Source organism: Scyliorhinus canicula, chromosome 6 (assembly GCF_902713615.1).
Source record: "Scyliorhinus canicula chromosome 6, sScyCan1.1, whole genome shotgun sequence".
Taxonomy (NCBI): domain Eukaryota; kingdom Metazoa; phylum Chordata; class Chondrichthyes; order Carcharhiniformes; family Scyliorhinidae; genus Scyliorhinus; species Scyliorhinus canicula.
In genome coordinates, this window is record NC_052151.1 from 219,627,459 (window position 1) to 219,650,534 (window position 23,076).

At 48.3% G+C, this 23,076-nt stretch overlaps 1 protein-coding gene across 1 annotated transcript; it reads left to right on the forward strand.

The window, feature by feature from the left end:
- Window positions 1-476: 476 nt before the first annotated feature.
- LOC119967884 (serine protease FAM111B-like) lies at window positions 477-17,922 on the forward strand. Its single transcript, XM_038800972.1, has 2 exons — window positions 477-598; window positions 15,698-17,922. Exons 1-2 carry the CDS (start codon window positions 518-520, stop codon window positions 17,447-17,449), a joined length of 1,833 nt encoding a protein of 610 aa, XP_038656900.1. The 5' UTR covers window positions 477-517; the 3' UTR covers window positions 17,450-17,922.
- Window positions 17,923-23,076: the final 5,154 nt, after the last annotated feature.

The following is a 23,076-nucleotide window of genomic DNA, read 5'->3' on the forward strand; positions in this document are numbered from 1 at the left end:
AAGCTGGAGAAGGGGCTGAATGGGGCCGCGTCCTGTTCCTGTGTAACAGGCTGGGGAAGAGGCTGAATAGGGCCTCCTCCTGTTCCTGTGTAACAGGCTGGAGAAGGGGCTGAATGGGCCCTCTTGTTCCTCTGTGACAGGCTAAAGGTGCTGAATGGGGCCTCCTCCTGTTCCTATGTAACAAGCTGGAGAAGGGGCTGAATGGGGCCTCCTCCTGTTCCTGTGTAACAGGCTGGAGAAGGGGCTGAATGGGGCCTCCTCCTGTTCCTGTGTAATGGGCTGGAGAAGGGGCTGAATGGGGCCTCCTCCTGTTCCTGTGTAACAGGCTGGAGAAGGTGCTGAATGGGGCCTCCTCCAATTCCTACGTTCATTCCGACCAGGTCCATACCAATTACTAATTCATCTGTCACTGCCAGATTTCAGTGGACTGGGCTACATGTTACTCACGCTTATTAATCAATATTTTTCAGGGTTATTACAGTCTTGTTATTCCTGTGATCACCATTGAAAAGGAACCATGCCTTTGAAACAACGTAGGAAGTCCAAAACACCTTTGAAACCACTGGGAAAGGAGAGTATGGATCGCTACATAAACAAGGTTAGTGAGCGGCATATGCAAACAGCAATATGGGGATATGATGTTGTGGCAGTAACAGACCCTTGCTGAAAAATAGACAGGACTAAGTTCTGCTTAGACAGAAGGTCAACTCCACTGCACCCCCCCACCCCCACAATCAGCGGGCTCTTTCCCCACAGCAAACCCACCGTCCACAATCATCAAGACCATAAGACAGGGGAGCAGAATTAAGCCACTCGGCCCATCGAATCTGCTCCGCCATTCAATCATAACTGATATGTTTCTCATTCCCATTCTCCTGCCTTCTCCCCGTGAACCTATCTATCTCTGTCTTAAAGACATTCAGTGTTTGGCCTCCACAGCCTTCTGCGGCAAAGAGTTCCACAGATTCACCAACCTCTTGCTGAAGAAATTCCTCCTCCTCTGTTTTTAGGAATCGTCCCTTTAGTCTGAGATGGTGTCCTCTGGTTCTCGTATTTCCCACAAGTGGAAACATCCCCTCCACGTCCACTCTGTCCAGGCCTCGCAGTAAGTTTCAATGAGTACAGATGAAATGAAATGAAAATCGCTTATTGTCACGAGTAGGCTTCAATTAAGTGACTGTGAAAAGCCCCTAGTCGCCACATTCCGGCGCCTGTTCGGGGAGGCTGGTACAGGAATTGAACCGTATTGTTGGACTGCCTTGGTCTGCTTTAGAAACCAGTGATTTAGCCCAGTGTGCTAAACCAGCCCCTAGTCCTCAACCATTCCTCATACGACAAGCTCTTCATTCCGGGGATCATTCTCGTGAACCTCCTCTGGACCCTTTCCAAGGCCAGCACATCCTTCTTTAGATACAGGGCCCAAAACTGCTCACAATACGCCAAATGGGGTCCGACTATGCAGCCTCAGAAGAATATCCCTGCTCTTATATTCTAGCCCTCTCGACCTGAATGCTAACATTGCATTTGCCTTTCTAACTGCCAACTGAACCTGTACATTAACCTGAAGAGAATCTTGAACAAGGACTCCCAAGTTCCTTTGTGCTTCTGATTTCCTAAGCATTTCCCCATTTAGAAAATAGTCTATGCTTCTATTCTTCCGACCAAAGTGCAGAACCTCACACTTTTCCACATTGTATTCCATCTGCCAGATCTTTGCACGTCCAAATCCTTATCCAGCCCCCATGCTTCCTCAATACTAATTGTCCCTCTGCATATCTTCATATTATCTGCAAACTTGGCAACAATGCCGACAGTTCTTTCTTCCAGCTAGTTAATGCATATTGTGAAATGTTGTGGTCCCAGCACAGACCCCGGCTGCCATCCTGAAATAGACCCCTTTATCCCCACTCTCTGCCTTCTGCCAGTCAGCCAATCCTTTATCCATGCCATTATCATGCTCTTAATACCATGGGTTCCTAACTTATTTGACAGCCTACTATTCGGCACCTTGTCAAAGGCCTTCTGGAAATCTAAATAGATCACGTCCACTGGTTCTCTTTGCTTTAACTTCCTTGTTACCTCCTCAAAGAATTCTAACATATCTGTCAGATATGACCTTGCCTTGACGAAGCCTTGCTGACTCGGTCCTATTTTATTATGCACTTCCAAGTACTCTGCAATCTCATCTTTCATTTTTTTTATAAATTTAAAGTGCCCATTTCCTTTTTTTTCTAATTAAAGGACAATTAAGCGTGGCCAATCCACCCACCCTGCACATCTTTGAGTTGTGGGGGTGAGACCCAGGCAGACACATGGAGAATGTGAAAACTCCACACGGGCAGTGAGCCGGGGCCGGGATTGAACCCGGGTCCTCGTCGGCGTGAGGCAGCAGTGCTAACCTCTGCGTCACCGTGCCGCCCTATTCTCATATTTAATAAGGACCCTAAAACCAATGACCGAAGTCAGGCTAACCGGCCTATAATTTCCCACCTTCTGTCTCCCTCCCTTCTTAAACAGGGGTGTTACATGAACCATTTTCCAGCCCTCTGGGACTGTCCCTGCCTCCAGTGATTCCTGAAAGATCACGACCAATTTCTCCACAATCTCTTCAGATACTCCTTTCGATCCCTGGGGTGTAGTCCATCCGGTCCATGTGATTTATCCGCCTTCTGATCTTTCAGTTTCCCCAGAACGGAAAGGCAGCACGGTAGCATGGTGGTTAGCATAAATGCTTCACAGCTCCAGGGTCCCAGGTTCGATTCCCGGCTGGGTCAATGTCTGTGCGGAGTCTGCACGTCCTCCTCGTGTGTGCGTGGGTTTCCTCCGGGTGCTCCGGTTTCCTCTCACAGTCCAAAGATGTGCGGGTTAGGTGGATTGGCCATGCTAAATTGCACGTAGTGTCCTAAAAAGTAAGGTTAAGGGGGGGGTTGTTGGGTAACAGGTATAGGGTGGATACGTGGGTTTGAGTGGGGTGATCATTGCTCGGCACAACATCGAGGGCCGAAGGGCCTGTTCTGTGCTGTACTGTTCTAAAAGAACCTTCTCCTTAGTGATGGCCACTACACCCACCTCTACCTCCTGATTCCCCTGGAGTTCTGGCATCCTACTGACTTCTTCCACCATGACGACTGATGCAAAGTATCTATTCAGTTCCTGTACCATTTCTTTGTTTCCTATTACTACTTTTCCAGCCACATTTTCCAGCGATTCTTGCCTCTCTCTTACCTTTTATAAAGTGAAATAAACTCTTCCTATCTTCTTTTATATTACTAGCTAACTTACACTCATATTTCATCTTCTCCCCCTTTATTGCTTTTTAATTGTCCTCTGCTCGCTTTTAAAGGCTTCCCGATCCTCTGGCTTCCCACTAATCATAGAACATAGAACGATACAGCGCAGTACAGGCCCTTCGGCCCTCGATGTTGCACCGACATGGAAAAAAACTAAAGGCCATCTAACCTACACTATGCCCTTATCATCCATATGCTTATCCAATAAACTTTTAAATGCCCTCAATGTTGGCGAGTTCACTACTGTTGCAGGTAGGGCATTCCACGGCCTCACCACTCTTTGCGTAAAAAACCTACCTCTGACCTCTGTCCTATATCTTTTCCCCCTCAATTTAAGGCTGTGTCCCCTCGTGCTAGCCACCTCCATCCGCGGGAGAAGGCTCTCGCTGTCCACCCTATCTAACCCTCTGATCATTTTGTATGCCTCTATTAAGTCACCTCTTAACCTTCTTCTCTCTAACGAAAACAACCTCAAGTCCATCAGCCTTTCCTCATAAGATTTTCCCTCCATACCAGGCAACATCCTGGTAAATCTCCTCTGCACCCGTTCCAAAGCTTCCACGTCCTTCCTATAATGAGGCGGCCAGAACTGTACGCAATACTCCAAATGCGGCCGTACTAGAGTTTTGTACAACTGCAACATGACCTCATGGCTCCGGAACTCAATCCCTCTACCAATAAAGGCCAACACACTATAGGCCTTCTTCACAACCCTATCAACCTGGGTGGCAACTTTCAGAGATCTATGTACATGGACACCGAGATCCCTCTGCTCATCCACACTACCAAGAATTTTACCGTTCGCCAAATATTCCGCATTCCTGTTATTCTTTCCAAAGTGAATCACCTCACACTTCTCCACATTAAACTCCATTTGCCACCTCTCAGCCCAGCTCTGCAGCTTATCTATGTCCCTCTGTAACCTGCAACATCCTTCCGCTCTGTCTACAACTCCACCGACTTTAGTGTCGTCTGCAAATTTACTCATCCATCCTTCTGCGCCCTCCTCCAGGTCATTTATAAAAATGACAAACAGCAACGGCCCCAGAACAGATCCTTGTGGTACGCCACTTGTAACTGAACTCCATTCTGAACATTTCCCATCAACTACCACTCTCTGTCTTCTTTCAACTAGCCAATTTCTGATCCACATCTCTAAATCACCCTCAATCCCCAGCCTCCGTATTTTCTGCAATAGCCGACCGTGGGGAACCTTACCAAATGCTTTACTGAAATCCATATACACCACATCAACTGCTCTACCCTCGTCTACCTGTTCAGTCACCTTCTCAAAGAACTCGATAAGGTTTGTGAGGCATGACCTACCCTTCACAAAACCATGCTGACTATCCATAATCATATTATTCCTATCTAGATGATTATAAATCGTATCTTTTATAATCCTCTCCAAGACTTTACCCACCACAGACGTTAGGCTCACCGGCCGAAAGTTACCGGGGTTATCTCTACTCCCCTTCTTGAACAAAGGGACCACATTTGCTATCCTCCAGTCCTCTGGCACTATTCCTGTAGCCAATGATGACCTAAAAATCAAAGCCAAAGGCTCAGCAATCTCTTCCCTGGCTTCCCAGAGAATCCTAGGATAAATCCCATCAGGCCCCGGGGACTTATCTATTTTCACCTTGTCCAGAATTGCCAACACTTCTTCCCTACGCACCTCAATGCCATCTATTCTAATAGCCTGGGTCTCAGCATTCTCCTCCACAATATTATCTTTTTCTTGAGTGAATACTGACGAAAAGTATTCATTTAGTATCTCGCTCATCTCCTCAGCCTCCACACACAACTTCCCACCACTGTCCTTGACTGGCCCTACTCTTACCCTAGTCATTCTTTTATTCCTGACATACCTATAGAAAGCTTTTGAGTTTTCCTTGATCCTACCTGCCAAAGACTTCTCATGTCCCCTCCTTGCTCGTCTTAGCTCTCTCTTTAGATCCTTCCTCGCTTCCTTGTAACTATCAAGCGCCCCAACTGAAACTTCACACCTCATCTTCACATAGGCCTCCTTCTTCCTCTTAACAAGAGATTCCACTTCTTTGGTAAACCACGGTTGCCTCGCTCGACCCCTTCCTCCCTGCCTGACGTACGTACTTATCAAGAACATGCAATAGCTGTTCCTTGAACAAGCTCCACATATCCAGTGTGCCCAACCCTTGCAGCCTACTTCTCCAACCTACACATCCTAAGTCATGTCTAATGGCATCATAATTGCCCTTCCCCCAGCTATAACTCTTGCCCTGCGGGGTATACTTATCCCTTTCCATCACTAACGTAAAGGTCACCGAATTGTGGTCACTGTTTCCAAAGTGCTCACATACCTCCAGATCTAACACCTGGCCTGGTTCATTACCCAAAACCAAAGTGGCCTCGCCACTTTGTACGTTGGTTTTTTTTGTTTTTATGCTTAACTTCCCTCATTAGTTAGGGATGCCACGTCCTTCCCTGAGCATGTTTCCTCTTCCTTGGGATGAACTTCTGATGTTCCTCCCTAATAACGTCCCAAAACCCCCTGCCATTGCTGTTCCACTGTCTCCCCTGCTCAGTTCCCCTTCAAATCAACCCTGGCCAGCACTTCACTCATGTCTTTGTCGTTGCATTTATTTAATTTTGACATCTGATTGCAGCTTCTCCCTCTCAAACTGCAGGGTAAATTTTGTGGTCACTGCTCCCTAAGGGTTCCTTCACCTTAAGTTCCCTCATCAAGTCTACCTCATTGTACATCACCAAATCCAGAATTGCCTGTTCCCTAGTAGGCTCTGTCACAAGCTGCTCCAAAAAAACCATCTCTTAGACATTCCACAAATTTACCAACCAGATTTTCCCAGTCCACCTGCATATTGAAGCCCCCCCCAATGATTATTGTGATATTGCCTTTTTTACATGCCTTTTCGGTCTCCTGATTTATTTTCTGCCCCACATCCTGACTACTGCTGGGTGGGGGGGGGGCTGTACATTAGTCCCGTCAGGGTCTTTTTACCTTTATGATTCTTCACCTCCACCCGCACAATTCTAGTCCTGTTGTTATGGGCCAGGGCTTTGAAACTCCAAAATATATTATTGAGTCCACCTGACCTCCAACCTTTATGTTGAATTTAGCTAGGATGAGCACAAGAGTCGTCCCTTCAGGTGTGCTTCAACAGTCTTCCTGGACACTTTTTATCAAAACAAGCTTTATTCTAAGAACTTAGTTAACATTTATATAAACACACAGCAAGACTTTTTATCAATTACAAAGACACCACCCAGCTGCAGTAATCTATGTATAACACTTAATGAATTCCCCCTTAACTGTTCCAATTCAAAAACAAAGTCCAATACTTAAAACCCCGATTCAAAGGCGTGTCTCAGCACACTGTATTCTCACTTGACTAAGACTGGCCTTGGTCCCTGTAATTCTGATCCGGGGCAGGCATCTCCAACCCCCCCCCCCCCCCCCCCCGGGTTGGAGAATCACCGGGGGCGGTGTGAATCCTGCCCCGCCCGTTGCCGAATTCTCCGGTGCCAGGGATTTGGCCGGAGTAGGAATCGCGCCGGTCGGCGCCCCCCCCCCCCAGCGATTCTCCGGCCCGCGATGAGCCGAGTTCCCGCCTGTTTTTGCCAAGTCCCACCAGCACAGGAACAGGCCCTTCGGCCCTCCCAGCCTGCGCCGGTCCAGATCCTTTATCTAAACCTGTCGCCTATTTTCCAAGGATCTACTTCCCTCTGTTCTCCGCCCGTTCATGTATCTGTCTAGATGCATCTTAAATTATGCTATCGTGCCCGCCTCTATGACCTCTGCTGGCAAAGCGTTCCAGGCACCCACCACCCTCTGCATAAAAAAGTTTCCATGCACATCTCCCTTAAACTTTCCCCCTCTCACCTTGAAATCGTAACCCCTTGTAACTGACACCCCCACTCTTGGGAAAAGCTTGTACATACCTCTCAATTTTGTTGACCTCAATCAGGTCCCCCCTCACCTCCGTCTTTCCAACAAAAACAATCCTAATCTACTCAACCTTTCTTCATAGCTAGCACCCTCCATACCAGGCAACATCCTGGTGAACCTCCTCTGCACCCTCTCTAAAGCATCCACATCCTTCTGGTAATGTGGCGACCTGAACTGCACGCAGTATTCCAAATGTGGCCTAACCAAAGTCCTATACAACTGTAACATGACCTGCTGACTCTTGTACTCAATACCCCTTCCGATGAAGGCAAGCATGCTGTATGCCTTCTTGATCACTCTATCAACCTGTGTTGCCACCTTCAGGGTACAATGGACCTGAACTCCCAGGTCTCTCTGTACATCAATTTTCCCCAGGACTCTTCCATTGACCATATAGTCTGCTCTTGAGTTAGATCTTCCAAAATGCATCACCTCGCATTTGCCTGGATTGAACTCCATCTGCCATTTCTCTGCCCAACTCTCCAATCTATCTATATTTTGCTGTATTCTCTGACAGTCCTCCTCGCTATCTGCAACTCCACCAATCTTAGTATCATCTGCAAACTTGCTCATCAGACCACTTATACCTTCCTCCAGGTCATTTATATATATATATATATCACAAACAACAGTGGTGCGAGCGCGGATCCCTGTGGAACACCACTAGTCACCCTTCTCCATTTTGAGACACTCCCTTCCACCATTACTCTCTGTCTCCTGTTGCCCAGCCAGTTCTTCATCCATCTAGCTAGTACACCCTGAACCCCATACGACTTCACTTTTTCCATAAACCTGCCATGGGAAACCTTATCAAACGCCTTACTAAAGTCCATGAATATGACATCTACAGCTCTTCCCTCATCAATTAACTTTGCCACTTCCTCAAAGAATTCTATTACGTTTGTAAGACATGCACAAAACCAGGCTGCCTATCACTGATAAGTCTATTTTCTTCCAGATGTGAATAGATCCTATCCCTCAGTATCTTCTCCAACAGTTTGCCTACCACTGATGTCAAACTCACAGGTCTATAATTCCCTGGATTGTCCCTGCTGGACACGGGATGGCTGAAGGTCAGCCTGGGTCCACCTGTGGATGCGGGATCCTGTGACCATAAAATAGAGGGGGACAATGACCTCGGCAGCCACCGCTGATGTAGGTGCCCTGGTCGGCAGGGGCAGGCGGCTTAATGCATCAGCGTGGGGAATTCTGGTCCCGGAGCTGTGTTGCAACACAGTCATACGCTGCGAGCAGCAATGCCCATCGCTGTATGCAGGCGGGGGGAAAGAAAAGCAATTGCTCTATCTTCTTTGAAGAGCCCTAGGAGGGGCTTGTGGTCAGTGAGAATGGTGAAGCAATGCCCGTAGACATATTGAGAGAATTTCTTGACCACGAACACAACAGCCAAACCCTCCTTCTCGATCTGAGTATACCGTTTCTCTGGGTCGTCCAACGTTCTGGAGGCAAAGGAACGCTCAGATCCATCGTCCATTTTGTGGGCCAGCGTGGCCCCGATGCCAGACGGAGAAGCGCTGCAGGTCAACAGGATTGACCGGGATGGGCTGAAGTGGGTTAGCAGTTGTGATAAAGAGAGTTGTCGTTTCATCTCAACGTCAGACATTTGCTGATATCGGCCACACTCCCCGTATTGCCCCTTCTTCAACAGACAGTGGAGGGGGGATGGCTAGGTTTGGGAGGAACTTGCCATGGTAGTTTACCATGCCCAGGAACGAATAGCGACTGACTACCGCCCCAGTGTTGAGCTCCATGCAGATTAGTTTGCAGGGAGATCAGTATGGCCGCTACTCTTGGCTCAGTCACGTGTATAACTGCTGGTAGATATTGTCATCATCTTCCACGTAGTAAGCCCTGTCACTTGGGGGGTCTGGCGTGGCAGGTAGATCCTCACAGGGCCTCCGGTCTCTGGTTACCGCGGCCTGTTGCGGCTCCCACTGGCTGGTGGCCATATTTCTGTTCCTCCTGGTTGGGGAGAATGTATGACGCGGCCCCCTCCTCAGACCCAGTCGAGAGTGATTGCCACTTGTTATAAGAACATAAGAACATAAGAACTAGGAGCAGGAGTAGGCCATCTGGCCCCTCGAGCCTGCTCCGCCATTCAATTAGATCATGGCTGATCTTTTGTGGACTCAGCTCCACTTTCCGGCCCGAACACCATAACCCTTAATCCCTTTATTCTTCAAAAAACTATCTATCTGGCGTCCCAGACTGAGCACTGTTAGTCCCTGGAGTTCCTCGACCCCCTTAGCACTTAGCTATCCTCACCACGCATTGCAGGTCGAGGTTGGACTCAGCCAATAATTCTGGTTGTGTGCCCGCATTACGGAGTCCGCTACCAAACGTCCCTGTGTGTCCCATTCAGCGTCACTCCAAATTCACAAGTCTCTTCCAGCTTTCAGTGGCAGGCCAGAAAGTCACTCAGCCACTCAGCTTGGGCCTGGCCATCCACGTGGAACCGGAAACGGCGTACGATGAGCAGTGGTTTTGGGTTGAAATGCTCCCCCACCTGGGCCACCAGGGCGGAAAACGGCCTGGAATCTGGGACGTCGGGCTCTTTATCACACTATAGTGTAACAAGGGCACACACCGATCCATCCCCCGACCGGGCTTCGGAAAAATCGGACTAAGACAGTGCTCCACCCGCAGACAAGCAGAAACTTTAGCGGGCAAATCCGGTTAAGAATGTCGCGCAATGCTGATCCGAGGCAACAGCAGAAGAGCTCCTTCATGATCGTTTGGAGCCAGTGGACTGGTCCATATTCAAGAACTCAGTGGCCAACCTAAATGAGTATGCCACCACCGTCACAGACTTCATCAGCAAGTGTGTCAAAGATTGAGTGCCAAAGCAGGTAGAACGGACGGCATGGTGGCGCAGTGGTTAGCACTTCCGCCTCACGCCGCTGAGGACCCGGGTTCAACCCAGGCTCCGGGTCACTGTCAGTGTGGGGTTTGCACATTCTCCTCGTGCCTGTGTGGGTCTCACCCCACAACCCAAAGATGTGCAGGGTAGGTGAATTGGACACGCTAAATTGCTCCTTAATTGGACAAAAATGAATTGGGTATTCTATATTTACTTAGTTCTAAACCGAATCTCCAGCCAGTGGGGCGCATGGTTCAAGATAACTATCCCCGCCAACTCTGCCCCCTCCACCCCAACCAAAATCTCCTGACTACAAAGTGGCCAATCCTCGAATACACCTTATAGACGTGTGAAAGGAAGGAATACTCCCTTCCCCCTGGGTTCTGAAAGCGCCATGATCCACCATACCCATCCTCTCCATAAACCCTCCCCAGCCCCCTTGCCATTCGTACCCTGCCATCGACCTGGGGCTCGATCTATCCACCCTCGGCTCCAGGTTAAAATCCTATGATCAACTAGTGCCTGGCCAAATCCTGGTTCGCTGCCAGCAACCCCCTCATAAAACCCACATCATCCCAATTTGGGACATACACATTCTTCCAATACCCCACTCACAATCACATATCCACCCGGATTCCTCACCTCCTTCACACTCACCAATCCCATTTTTTTTGCTCATTAAAATCGCCACTCCCCTCGATTTTGAATCAAACCCGGAGCGAAAACCTGCCCAACCCACCCCTTCCTCAACCTAACCTGGTCCTTCACACAGAGGTGCGTCTCCGTGCACCCCCGTTTCAAGCTCCAGAGTGTGTGAACACCCGCGACCTTTTAATCGGCCCATTCAGTCCCCGGACGTTCCACGTTACCAGCTTTACTGGAGGGCTTATGCCTGCAATCCTGTCTACCATCTGCCATCCTCCCCACTTAACTCCCGCCCCCTTAATTCCACCCTATACCTAGCCCATCCCAGGTGGCCCCCTTCTCAGCCCCTGACTATGTCATCGCTCACCCCCTGCCATGTTGCTCCCTCCCCTCAGGCCACCCATCTTGGCCTATTCCCCGACCACCTCACTTCCGTTCACCAGCATCATCTGCTAGCTCGGCAGTCCCTGCCCAAAGTCACCTCACAATGACCTCCCCCTCCCCTCCCCAGTCCTCAGCTCAAGGAAGATGGCTCCATGCTGACCTTACCCACCCCAACCCAAAGACTTCTCCTGAACTCCAGGTAGCCTTCTCCAAAAGCAAACAAACAAACAAATGTTAAACACAATCAGTCCCATAAAACAGGAGGGGGGATGGGAACATCCATCCCCACATAAACATTGAACCCCTACACCCCCTTGAATCCCAACTGTTATCAGGAACCCCCTCCCAAAAAAAGATGAAACTCCCCCAATCCCTACGCCCACTTCAAACATGCTCTCGACCATTACATAGTGCCAGCACCCCGGTTCCCAAGCATCGTCCGCTCTATTCTCCCCCAGTTCATGCTCCTTAATGAAGCCTTTGGCCGCTTCTGGCGTCTAGAAATAATACTCCAGGCCTCCAAATGTCACCTATAACTTTGCCGGGTAGAGCACCCCAAATCTGCCGCCGGTACAGCACCACCTTGGCCTTGTTGAACCCTGCCCACCGCTTTGCCAACTTGGCTCCGATGTCCTGGATAGATTCGGACCCTATTCCCCTTCCTAGTCGCAGGTGGGCTTCTCCCTGGCCCAACACAAAATCTTCACTTTCTCCACAAATTTGTGGAGTGTCATCATCACCGCCCGCGGCGGCTCCCCAGCTCTAGGCTTCTTCCTCAGGGACCAATGCACTCGATCCACTTCAGGGCCCTTTTCTAGCACCCCTTCTGCCACCAGCCCCACCCGCATCTTCGAGAGATATCTTGTGGCATTCACACCTTCCATTCTTTCAGACAGGCCCACTATTCGTAGGTTCTGCCTTCTCAAGCTAGTCTCCTGCTCCTCCACCTTTGCCCTCACCATTTTACAGAGGTCCTCTCGTAGCCCCACCTCCGACTCCAGAGCCACCGCACGATCGCTGCGGTCCGAGATCACTCCTTCGATCTCCCTCATCTGTGACCCCTACACCTCCTGACATGTCTCCGCCCATTCCGACGAACTCATCAGGGGTGCCACAGCTCCTTCAATGGCCCTCGAGCAATCCTCCTACATTTCCTTCCTCTGCTGCTGGAATTCCTCCTTAATAAAAGGAATCAACTGCTCCAGTTGAGGCATTCCAGCTTGCATCAGCCCTTCCTCCCCCAACTCTTTGTGAAGAAGAGCACGGTAGCATGGTGGTTAGCATAAATGCTTCACCGCTCCAGGGTCCCAGGTTCGATTCCCGGCTGGGTCACTGTCTGTGCGGAGTCTGCACGTCCTCCCCGTGTGTGCGTGGGTTTCCTCCGGGTGCTCTGGTTTCCTCCCACAGTCCAAAGATGTGCGGGTTAGGTGGATTGGCCGTGCTAAATTGCCCGTAGTGTCCTAAAATGTAAGGTTAAGGGGGGGTTGTTGGGTTACGGGTATAGGGTGGATACGTGGGTTTGAGTAGGGTGATCATTGCTCGGCACAACATCGAGGGCTGAAGGGCCTGTTCTGTGCTGTACTGTTCTATGTCTATGTCTAAGTGCTTCCTAACATAATTCCTGAAAGGCCTAGTTCGAATTTAATGATTCAGCCTCAACCCTCCTCTTACTACCTGTCTACTGTCCATATGCCGAGAAAAGGCCTTTGCATTCTGTTTTATGTCACTCATCAGTCTCTCAGATTCTCTCATTGCGTCTCAATTCTATTAACACTTCACCTCTGTATTTTAAACATTTTGTTTTAATACAAATTTGAAGCACCCAATTTTTTTTCAAATTTAGCATGACCAATCCACCTACCTGTCATAATATACACCAGGATATCATGGTGCAGACACACACTGATGGACACACACAGGGACCAATCAACATGTACAAACACCGCAGCCAATCACCATTTAGAATACACACACTATAAAGGCAGAGGGCACCACGGTTCCCGCTCATTCTGGGTGCTGCCTCTGAGTGTAACAGGAACTTATTCAGCCCAGCACGGACTCACAACACGTGCTGACAGAATCAATTGGTTCGGACAAGGCTTAGGTCTCCAGATTAAGTTAGCATTATTTAGACCCACAGTCATCGTGTGTTAGTTAGTTAGAAGTTAGTTAATAAAATTGAGTTGAACTTTAATCAGTGTTGGAAGTGTCTGTTCATCTCTCAAGTCTACACTGGCCAACACTTCACTACCCTGCACATCTTTGGGTTGTGGGGGGCTGTAACACTATGTGTAACATCTGGCACATTAAGAGTTAATGTGATAACTCCAGATGTACCACCAGGTGGAGCCGGAGACCAATAAAAGAGAATACCTCTCAGACTCCTCAGAGAAGGCGGGAAAACGTTAGCGAGAGTAGGAGTAGAGCAGAGAACAAGTAGAGATAGTGTGTGTGAGATAGGTGTTAGTGTAGTACAGATTGTAACTATAGTTTGTAGTATTGCTAGTTTCAGGAATAGTGTTCAAACTGCACAATAAGTAGTGTAATAAAATTTAGCTTTCTGAATTTAACTTCGCTTTGTGGTCTTAGTGTGCACTGCGTCCAGAATCCATCCTGGGTATCAGAAACACGAAGAACACCACATTGTGCTGAGGAGTGGAAAATCCACATGGTACCTAGGAGTGATTCCAGAAAGCAGAGCAAACAGTTAGCCAGAGAGGTTAGAAGAAGAACCATCGCACTGAGTTCCAGCCTGTAAGATGGAACTGCAGAAGCCCAGACACTTCAAGACAACTGGTGAACTCGATCTCAATTGGAGAACTTTCAAACAACAGTTTGAATTGTATTTATCTGCCTCCGCGCTAGAGTCAGCCAGTGACAAACAAAAGATTCCACTGTTACTACTAACGGCTGGACTGCTGGCTACAGACTTGTTTAATTCATTCAACTTTGAGAATGAGGTTGATTTAAAAAATGTACAACAGAGTAATTGAAAAAGTTTGATAGTGAGACTTCCGGTTGAGTGCTCACACGCAGGGCAGCACCTGCTTGAAGGCGCAGAAAAGAGCTCTTTTTACCTGAAACTGGGCGGAAGGTTGATGAAAAGGCGCAGGCGAAGGTTGGAGTAGTTTCCCCGAGGAGCAACTAAATTACGTGGCTGAGGCTGAGGGGAGTGATCTGTGGAAAATTTCAAAACTGTGATTGATAATTTCTTTTGGCCAATGGCATTAAGGAATTAAGCACCCAGGTTGGCTGTTGTAAATGATTATTATCCTAAATACTCTGAGTCTCAGGTACAGAACAATCGTTAATTCCAACATTGGAGGGCACCTGCAAAGCAAGACTCGTCCAATTAACATAAATAGGTCATTTATACATCGGGGAGCACATAGGCAGTACATTTCTTGAATACCAACCTGGTCTCTTCTAAATTTACTTTTGAATGGAACAGGCTGAGTGGTCATGTCCTCTTGCTGTATAAAAGATTCAGGGGTCTGAATAGCCTCCTCCTGTTCCTGTGGAATAGGCTCAAGGGGCTGAATGGGGCCTCCTCCTGTTCCTGTGTAACAGGCTAGAGAAGGGGCTGAATGGGGCCTCCTGTTCCTGTGTAACAGGCTGGAGAAGGGGCTGAATGGGGCCTCCTGTTCCTGTGTAACAGGCTGGAGAAGCGGCTGAATGGGGCCTCCTGTTCCTGTGTAACAGGCTGGAGAAGCGGCTGAATGGGGCCTCCTGTTCCTGTATAACAGGCTGGAGAAGGGGCTGAATGGGGCCTCCTCCTGTTCCTGTGTAACAGGCTGGAGAAGGGGCTGAATGGGGGCTCCTCCTGTTCCTGTGTAACAGGCTGGAGAAGGGGCTGAAGGAGGCCTCCTGTTCCTGTGTAACAGGCTGGAGAAGGGGCTGAATGGGGCCTCCTCCTGTTCCTGTGCAACAGGCTGGAGAAGGGGCTGAAGGAGGCCTCCTGTTCCTGTATAACAGGCTGGAGAAGGGGCTGAATGGGACCTGTTCCTGTGCAACATGAAAATGAAAATCGCTTATTGTCACGAGTAGGCTTCAATGAAGTTACTGTGAAAAGCCCCTAGTCACCACATTCCGGCGCCTGTCCGGGGAGGCTGGTACGGGAATCGAACCGTGCTGCTGGCCTGCTTGGTCTGCTTTAAAAGCCAGCGATTTAGCCTGGTGAGCTAAACCAGCCCCGTCTCCTGTGTAACAGGCTGGAGAAGGGGCTGAATGGGGCCTCCTGTTCCTGTGCAACATGCTGGAGAAGGGGCTGAATGGGCTCCTCCTGTTCCTTTGTCAAAGGCTGGGGAAGGGGCTGAATGGGGCCTCCCCCTGTTCCTATGTAACAGGCTGGAGAAGGGGCTGAATGGGGCCTCCCGTTCCTGTGTAACAGGCTGGAGAAGGGGCTGAATGGGGCTTCTTCCTCTTCCTGTCTAACAGGTTCGAGGGAGGTGATGGCCTCCTCCTGTTGTTCTCTAACAGGTTAGAGGAGCTGAGTGATTTTGTTGTGTTCCTGTATATTTCCAGTAAATGTTATTATTATTCTCCCTCCAGGTGAACTCTGAAAACATATCTCCCAGCCCAGTTCTGGGTAAAAAATCTCACACTGAAAGAAGGGAACCTCTCTCTGTAAGGAAAGGCTCCAATGGTGCAAGGATAATGCGAGTGGCTCCACCAGGCCACGCTACAGAGCACAGTGAAGAGGACAGCGTGAAAGAGTTCACATTCAACTTCCAAAGGAACAGCACCCAGCACGTAGCAAGAGGGAAACTGGATGAGAATTTATATTCTGTTCTGATGTCTTCTGAGGCATTCAAGGAGGAGGAAGGGAAAAATGATGGGAAGGTTTTTGATTTCATTGGGAGAAATAACATTGAAGGTAGTGTTAATCTCGGAATGCCATGCAAATGTCTCCCAGATAAAGCCCATTTTGAAGTGATATTCTATCGAGATAACAATGAGCTGTGCTATCGAGCTGACAGTTCTTCAGGCAAGAAGTGTGTTATATTCTATATCAGGAGCACTGGAAAATCAGCTGGCGAATTTAGCACAGCACCGAAACATATCATCAGGAGCGAATCTCTGAGAAAAGGTGGGCATGATCTGTGTGTTTACGCCTTTGCAGGCGAGACCATCCGGGAGGCTGTGTGTAAGGATAGGAGGTTCCTACCTAAACTTGAGGAGCATATATGGTACCTGAAGGAAGGGCAGAAATCTTGGCAGTTCACCCACAGCGTGAATGATCTCCACAACAAACACTTTGAACTTAAACTGACCAACAAAATATTCAAAGCAGGAAATAAGGCAGACAATACCAGTCCCAAGGGGAAACAGGCTGAGGAAAATGTGCCAGGAAAAGGGAACGATCTGCTCCGTGAGCTGGTCGAGCAGGTTGACCAAAGTTTGGAAAAAAGTAAAGGCACTAAGAAAGGCATTGGAAAGAATTGGAACCTGCTCAAGGTAGAGTTTGGGAAGGTCACAAGTGATGGAGTTCCCATTACAGTCCATGAAATGCTGGTGCGATTGAGTGAGGCAGTTGGATTCGTCAAATGGAATAACAACGGGATTGGAGGGACTGCGTCTTGCTTCCACCTCGGTAATGGCTACATTCTGACATGTTATCACGTAGTGAAGATGATCATTGGAGATGGGGTGCCTGAGAATGAGGGGGAGGCCATAATAGAGAAATCTACTAAGGTGACCTTCACCTACAAAGAGGACAATCCTACCGGTGGCTGGTATGAAGTTAAGCCATGGTTCAAACTGTACAGCTCAGATCTTGACTATGCAGTGCTGAGCCTAAAGACTTGTGCTGGTCAGAGTTCACAACTTCCACCAGCTGTGTCACCCATTGTAATCTCCCCACCCAGTAATGGAGTGGTCTACATTATAGGTCACCCTGATGGAGTTCGCAAATCCACTGACACTTGCATTGTCATCCCCTATGGTCAGCGAAACATTGGATACTATGTGCAAGTTTTCACTAAGTACTCTTTCCGAGAAATCACAGGTCCTGACAGGATTACCTACAACACTTGCTTCTTCCATGGTGCCTCTGGTTCTCCACTGTTCGATTCCTTTGGCCAGCTTGTGGGAATGCACGCTGGAGGATATAAATATGAAATCGGCTTGAAGATGAACAGTGTGATTGAATTTGGTCCGTCCATTACATCCATTGCAGCCCACATGGAGAAACATCATCGAGGATTTGACAGGTCATTTTTCTTCACGCGTCAAAATGAAACCCAGGACAAGCAGAACGTCCCGTCCAACGACCAGCAGGAGATTCCAATGGACATTGAGTAAATGAATGCAACCAAACCAGCTTAAAAAGGGCAGTTTTTAAATTCCTATCCTTGTTACAGTGGTGCCTCCTTTGCCTCCATACTCAATTATTCCAAGATCACCCTAGTTGGTCACTCTTACCTGCGTCTCTCTGTAAATTCTAGTTTGTCTGCTGACTTACACCAAATCCCACTCATTAGTACCCCTTGTGCTCACAGACCTACTCCTGGTGCCGTAGTGATTCAGTTTAAAAATTCTTATCTGTGATTGTAAACCGCTCTGTAGGTTTCGATAGCCACCTCCCACCCGACAGGCCTTCGAGATTTTTACATTTCTCCAATTCTGGCCTCTTGCACAGCTCCTGATTTCCGTCACTCCACCAAGAGAGGACTTGCTTCCAGCTGCCCAGATTTTAAGTTCTGCACTGTCTTCCCTGCTCCTTTCTGTTTCTCTACATATTTCATTACTCCTTTAAGATATTGCTTGGGGGCAGCACGGTGGCCTAGTGGTTAGCACAACCGCCTCACGGCGCTGAGGTCCCAGGTTCGATCCCGGCTCTGGGTCACTGTCCGTGTGGAGTTTGCACGTTCTCCCCGTGTCTGCGTGGGCTTCACCCCCACAACCCAAAAATGTGCAAAGTAGGTGGATTGGCCACGCTAAATTGCCCCTTAATCGGAAAAAAATAATTGGCTAATCTAAATTTATTTTAAAAAAGATATTGCTTGGTCACATAGAATCATAATGGCCCAACAGTCGGCCATTCAGCCCATCAAATGCACGCTGGTTCTGTGCAGAGTAGTCCAATCAGTTCCAATCCCCCCATTCCCATGGAATAGAATCCCTTCAGTGGAGAGGGAGGTCATTCGGCCCATCCTCTGAAAGAGCATTAGACTTAGGTCCACACCCCGTTCTACCCCCATAACTTCATAACCTAACCTGCACATCTTTCAACACGAAGGCTCAATTTTAAGATGGTCAATCCACCGAACACTGAACATCTTTGGACTGTGGGGGGGGGGGGGGAAACCGGCGCACCCGGACGAAACCCATGCAGACACGGGGAGCAAGTGCAAACTCCACACAGACAGTCACCCGAGGCCGGAACAGAACCCGGGTCCCTGGCGCTGTGAGGCAGCAGCGCCAACCACTGTGCCTGATCTCCACAGCCTCACTTACACATCAAATTCTTTTGAAATCATCGATTCCCTCCGCTCCCATCACCGCAATCTTCCTCACAGCCCCCTTTGCACCTTGAAGCACCTTCTGTGTCACTAAATTCTTATACCATCGGCGATGAACAGTCTCATATGTAGACCATATCTAAACATGTCACAACCTTGTTCACCTCTATCAGAAATCCCCTTAACTTCACTCAGTCCAAGGAGTACAAAAGAGCTTCTTCAAGGAATGAAGAGGAACAGTTACATTCGTGAACTAGTAAGTCAGAAGCCTGGCTACTGCCAAAAGCACGAGTTCAAATCCCACAACAGAAGCTGAAAACTTCAATTGAATTATTAAATCTATCACGAAAAGTTAATCGGAGTAATGGTGGCCATGATACTACCAGGTATAAAATCCCACCTGGTTTGCTTCTGTACGTTAGAGAAGGAAATCTGACATACTTACCTGGCCTGGCCTACATTTGACTTCAGACACACAGCAATGTGGTTGGCTCTTAACTGGCCCCTGAAACGGCCGATGGAAAGCCACTTAATTGTATCAAACAGCTACAAAAAAGTTGAAAGAGAATAAAACTGGACAGACCTAGGCACCGGCGCAACCATCCCTTGTGACCCTGAAAAGTTCTGCTCACTAACATCCAGGGACTTGTACCAAATCATACCTTGTAGCCCAGACACCTTCATCACCATCCCTGGGTATGCTGCACCCATTATAAGTGTGTAGTAACAAGAGCGGGCGAGAGGCTAGGAACTCATCTGCTGACGCCTCGGTCAACCATCTACGAGGCATAAGTCAGGAGTGTCAAGGATGTCTCCACTTGCCTGGATGAGTCCAGCTCCAACAACACTCAAAATGCTCGACACCCTCCAGGACAAAGCAGCCCCGCTTGATTGCACCTCATCCACTACCTTGAATATTCAGTCCTACCACCACCAATGCTCAATAGCAGCCGTGTGTATCATCTACTGGAACAATTCAACAAGCTCCCTTCGCCAGCACCTTAGCAACTTCCACCACCTAGAAGGTCAAGGGCAGCAGATATCTGGGAACCCCACCACCTGGAATTTCCCTTCAAGCCACTCACTCATCGTCCTGACTTGGAAATATACCTCCGTTCCTTCACTGTCGGTGGGGCAAAAACCCTTGGGACTCGCTCTCCGACAGCACTGTGGGTGCACCTACGCCACACAGACTGTAGCAGTTCAAGCATGTGACTCACCACCATCTTCTGAGGGCAACTAGGGTTGGGCAATTAAAATACCGGCCCAGCCAACAACATCCACATCCTGAGAAAGAATGTGAAAGAACTAACTACTCTCTCAATATCATCTGCACGCGTCGTCAGCCAATTGTGAAAATGTTCCCCATATTGCAGAGTCCAAATTATTTATATTTCGCAAAAAAGCCATGTTGTTAGCACTGACCCTTGGAAAAAACACCACTGTCACAATATTCCAATCTAAAAACAACCATTCACCAGAGCTCACAGTTTTCTGACCTCAAGCCTTTTTCAAACCCAAGCTCATGCTGAATCTCCTGTTCCAAGAGTCAGCCTTTTATGTGCCACGGAGTGAAATGCTTTCTTGAAATCCATCTATGAGTAATTCCACTAGTTTATCTAAAACTTCTTAGAATGATAAAGCACCCATCTCAACACACCTCCTTGAAACAATTATCCAAGAAATCACGCTCCCCTGCACGTTCCCCATAGTCCTGTCAATCTTTCCCAGCTCTGTTTCATTTGTCAATCATCTTAACTCTGTATCTTCTGCTTCCTGGTTTCCCTGCCATTGGCAACACTTTCCCCTTATTTACTCGATCAAAATGTATCAACGACTCAATTAAATCCCTCCTTAGTTTTTCCTGTTCCAGACATTAATCTCAGCTTCTCCAGTCTCTCCACATTTACTGAAACCTGCGATCAAGCTTTCTAGTTTTCAGTATTGCTGAGAAAAGAGACTGACTGTCAAAGATTTTCACCTTACACTCGTCAGGACAAATGCAGGAAGACAAAATTTCAAAGTTTAGACGACATGATCTGTGATCACGCAACCATTGGAAGCTCAGTATTCTCCCAATGATCTTCAATGAACCCGTCATCTCCCATCAATATCTCAGGGGCAGTCATGGAACAGACATTTACTGGGTCAGCCACACCAACACCGTGGTCACAAGAGTGGAGATTGCGGTACTCCACAGAGGAGGCCCATCGTCTGACTGCTCAAAACCTGTTCACCACCTGCAAGGCACGAGCCAGAAATGTGATGGAACATTTGTCGGAAGAAAACAGCCACAACAACACCACCGCGGTTGCAGTCTACTTGATCTCTGCCCCCTGCATCGCTGGATGCAATACACAAAGTTCCGACAAATTTGACACACTTTAGAAACTCGCCAAGGTTGCTTCAACAGCGCCTCTCTCCCCTGCAACCTAGAAAGACAAGAGCAGAAATATTGTGGGAACATCACCACCTCCAGGTTCTTCTCCAACTAACACACACCCGCCCAACTTTAAAACATGTTGCCTGTTCCTTCACTTTGGCTGGGTGAAGTCCCTAGAACTCATTCCCTAACAGCGCTGTGGTTGTACCAACACCACATGGATGGCAGTGGTTGAAGAAGGCAGCTCACCACCACCTTCTCAAGAGATGGAGATTAGATACGGATCTTTCCAATGACGCTCAAATTCATGGGGGAAGAAAACTAACCTGCTTGTTAGTTCTGGAGATAAAGTTTTAAAGAACTTGTGAAATAACAATTAAGGAACTGAAATGTTACAGATTTTTGAAGAATATTAAAAGAGTGGGTAATCATGAACTGTTCTCTCATTTAAGAAGGGAGGAACAGTGTAGAGGGGGCTTTACTCTGTATCTAACCCCGTGCTGTACCTGTCCTGGGAGTGTTTGATGGGGAGAGTGTAGAGGGAGCTTTACTCTGTATCTAACCCTGTGCTGTACCTGTCCTGGGAATGTTTGATGGGGACAGTGTAGAGGGAGCTTTACTCTGTATCTAACCCCGTGCTGTACCTGTCCTGGGAGTGTTTGATGGGGAGAGTGTAGAGGGAGCTTTACTCTGTATCTAACCCTGTGCTGTACCTGTCCTGGGAGTGTTTGATGGGGAGAGTGTAGAGGGAGCTTTACTCTGTATCTAACCCCGTGCTGTACCTATCCTGGGAGTGTTTGATGGGGACAGTGTAGAGGGATCTTTACTCTGTATCGAAACCTGTGCTGCAATTATCCTGGAAGTGTTTGATGGGGACAGTGTGGAGGGAGCTTTACTCTGTATCCAACCCCATGCTGTACCTGTCCTGGGAGTGTTTGATGGGGACAGTGTAGAGGGAGCTTTACTCTGTATCTAGCCCCGTTCTGTACCTGTCCTGGGAGTGTTTGATGGGGACAGTGTAGAGGGAGCTTTACTCTTATCTAACCCCGTGCTGTACCTGTCCTGGGAGTGTTTGATGGGGACAGTGTGGAGGGAGATTGGCTTTGTATCAAATCTATAATTTGCTACTATTGCTTTGCATAATCATTTTCAGTATGATAGTTTGATCATTAGTTCACATGTCTGCACTTTTTATTAATAAAAACGTGGCATACAAAATGTCAAGTGTTTGCAGTCAATGTATCAGGGACGTTTCAGCCAATTTGCGCACAGCAAGCTCCCACAACACCAATATGAACAGCACGGTAGGGCAGCAGGGCAGCACGGTAGCATGGTGGTTAGCATAAATGCTTCACAGCTCCAGGGTCCCAGGTTCGATTCCCGGCTGGGTCACTGTCTGTGCGGAGTCTGCACGTCCTCCCCGTGTGTGCGTGGGTTTCCTCCGGGTGCTCCGGTTTCCTCCCACAGTCCAAAGATGTGCGGGTTAGGTGGATTGGCCATGCTAAATTGCCCGTAGTGTTCTAAAAAAAGTAAGGTTAAGGGGGGTTATTGGGTTACGGGTATAGGGTGGTTACGTGGGTTTGAGTAGGGTGATCATGGCTCGGCACAACATCGAGGGCCGAAGGGCCTGTTCTGTGCTGTACTGTTCTATGTTCTATGTTCTATAAGTAGATAATCTATGTTTAGTGATGCTGATTAATGGGGAAATATATCAGACCCAGGACACTGAGTATAACAGCCTGCTCTCTTTAAAACAATGGCCATCTTTCCTCAGATGGAAGGCACGGTCTTGGCCTTTTCCGGAAGACAGCACATCCGACAGTGCTGGCACCAGAATGTGACCATGGATCATGGTAATCTTGTGTTCCTTTTCCCAGACGTACCTTCGAGTAGATCGGAAAGTGACAATTTTGCTCTCTCCAAACCCTTCATGATTTTAAAGCCATCTATTAAATCTGTTAACCTGCTCTCCTCCATGGTGTTCAATTCCAGCATGGCCCACAGCGTTGCTTCTGTTTCTGCGGCCCTTGTGTCTCACATCGTCCACACCCCCACTTTAACCCTCCCCCATGCATTTTCCCCCG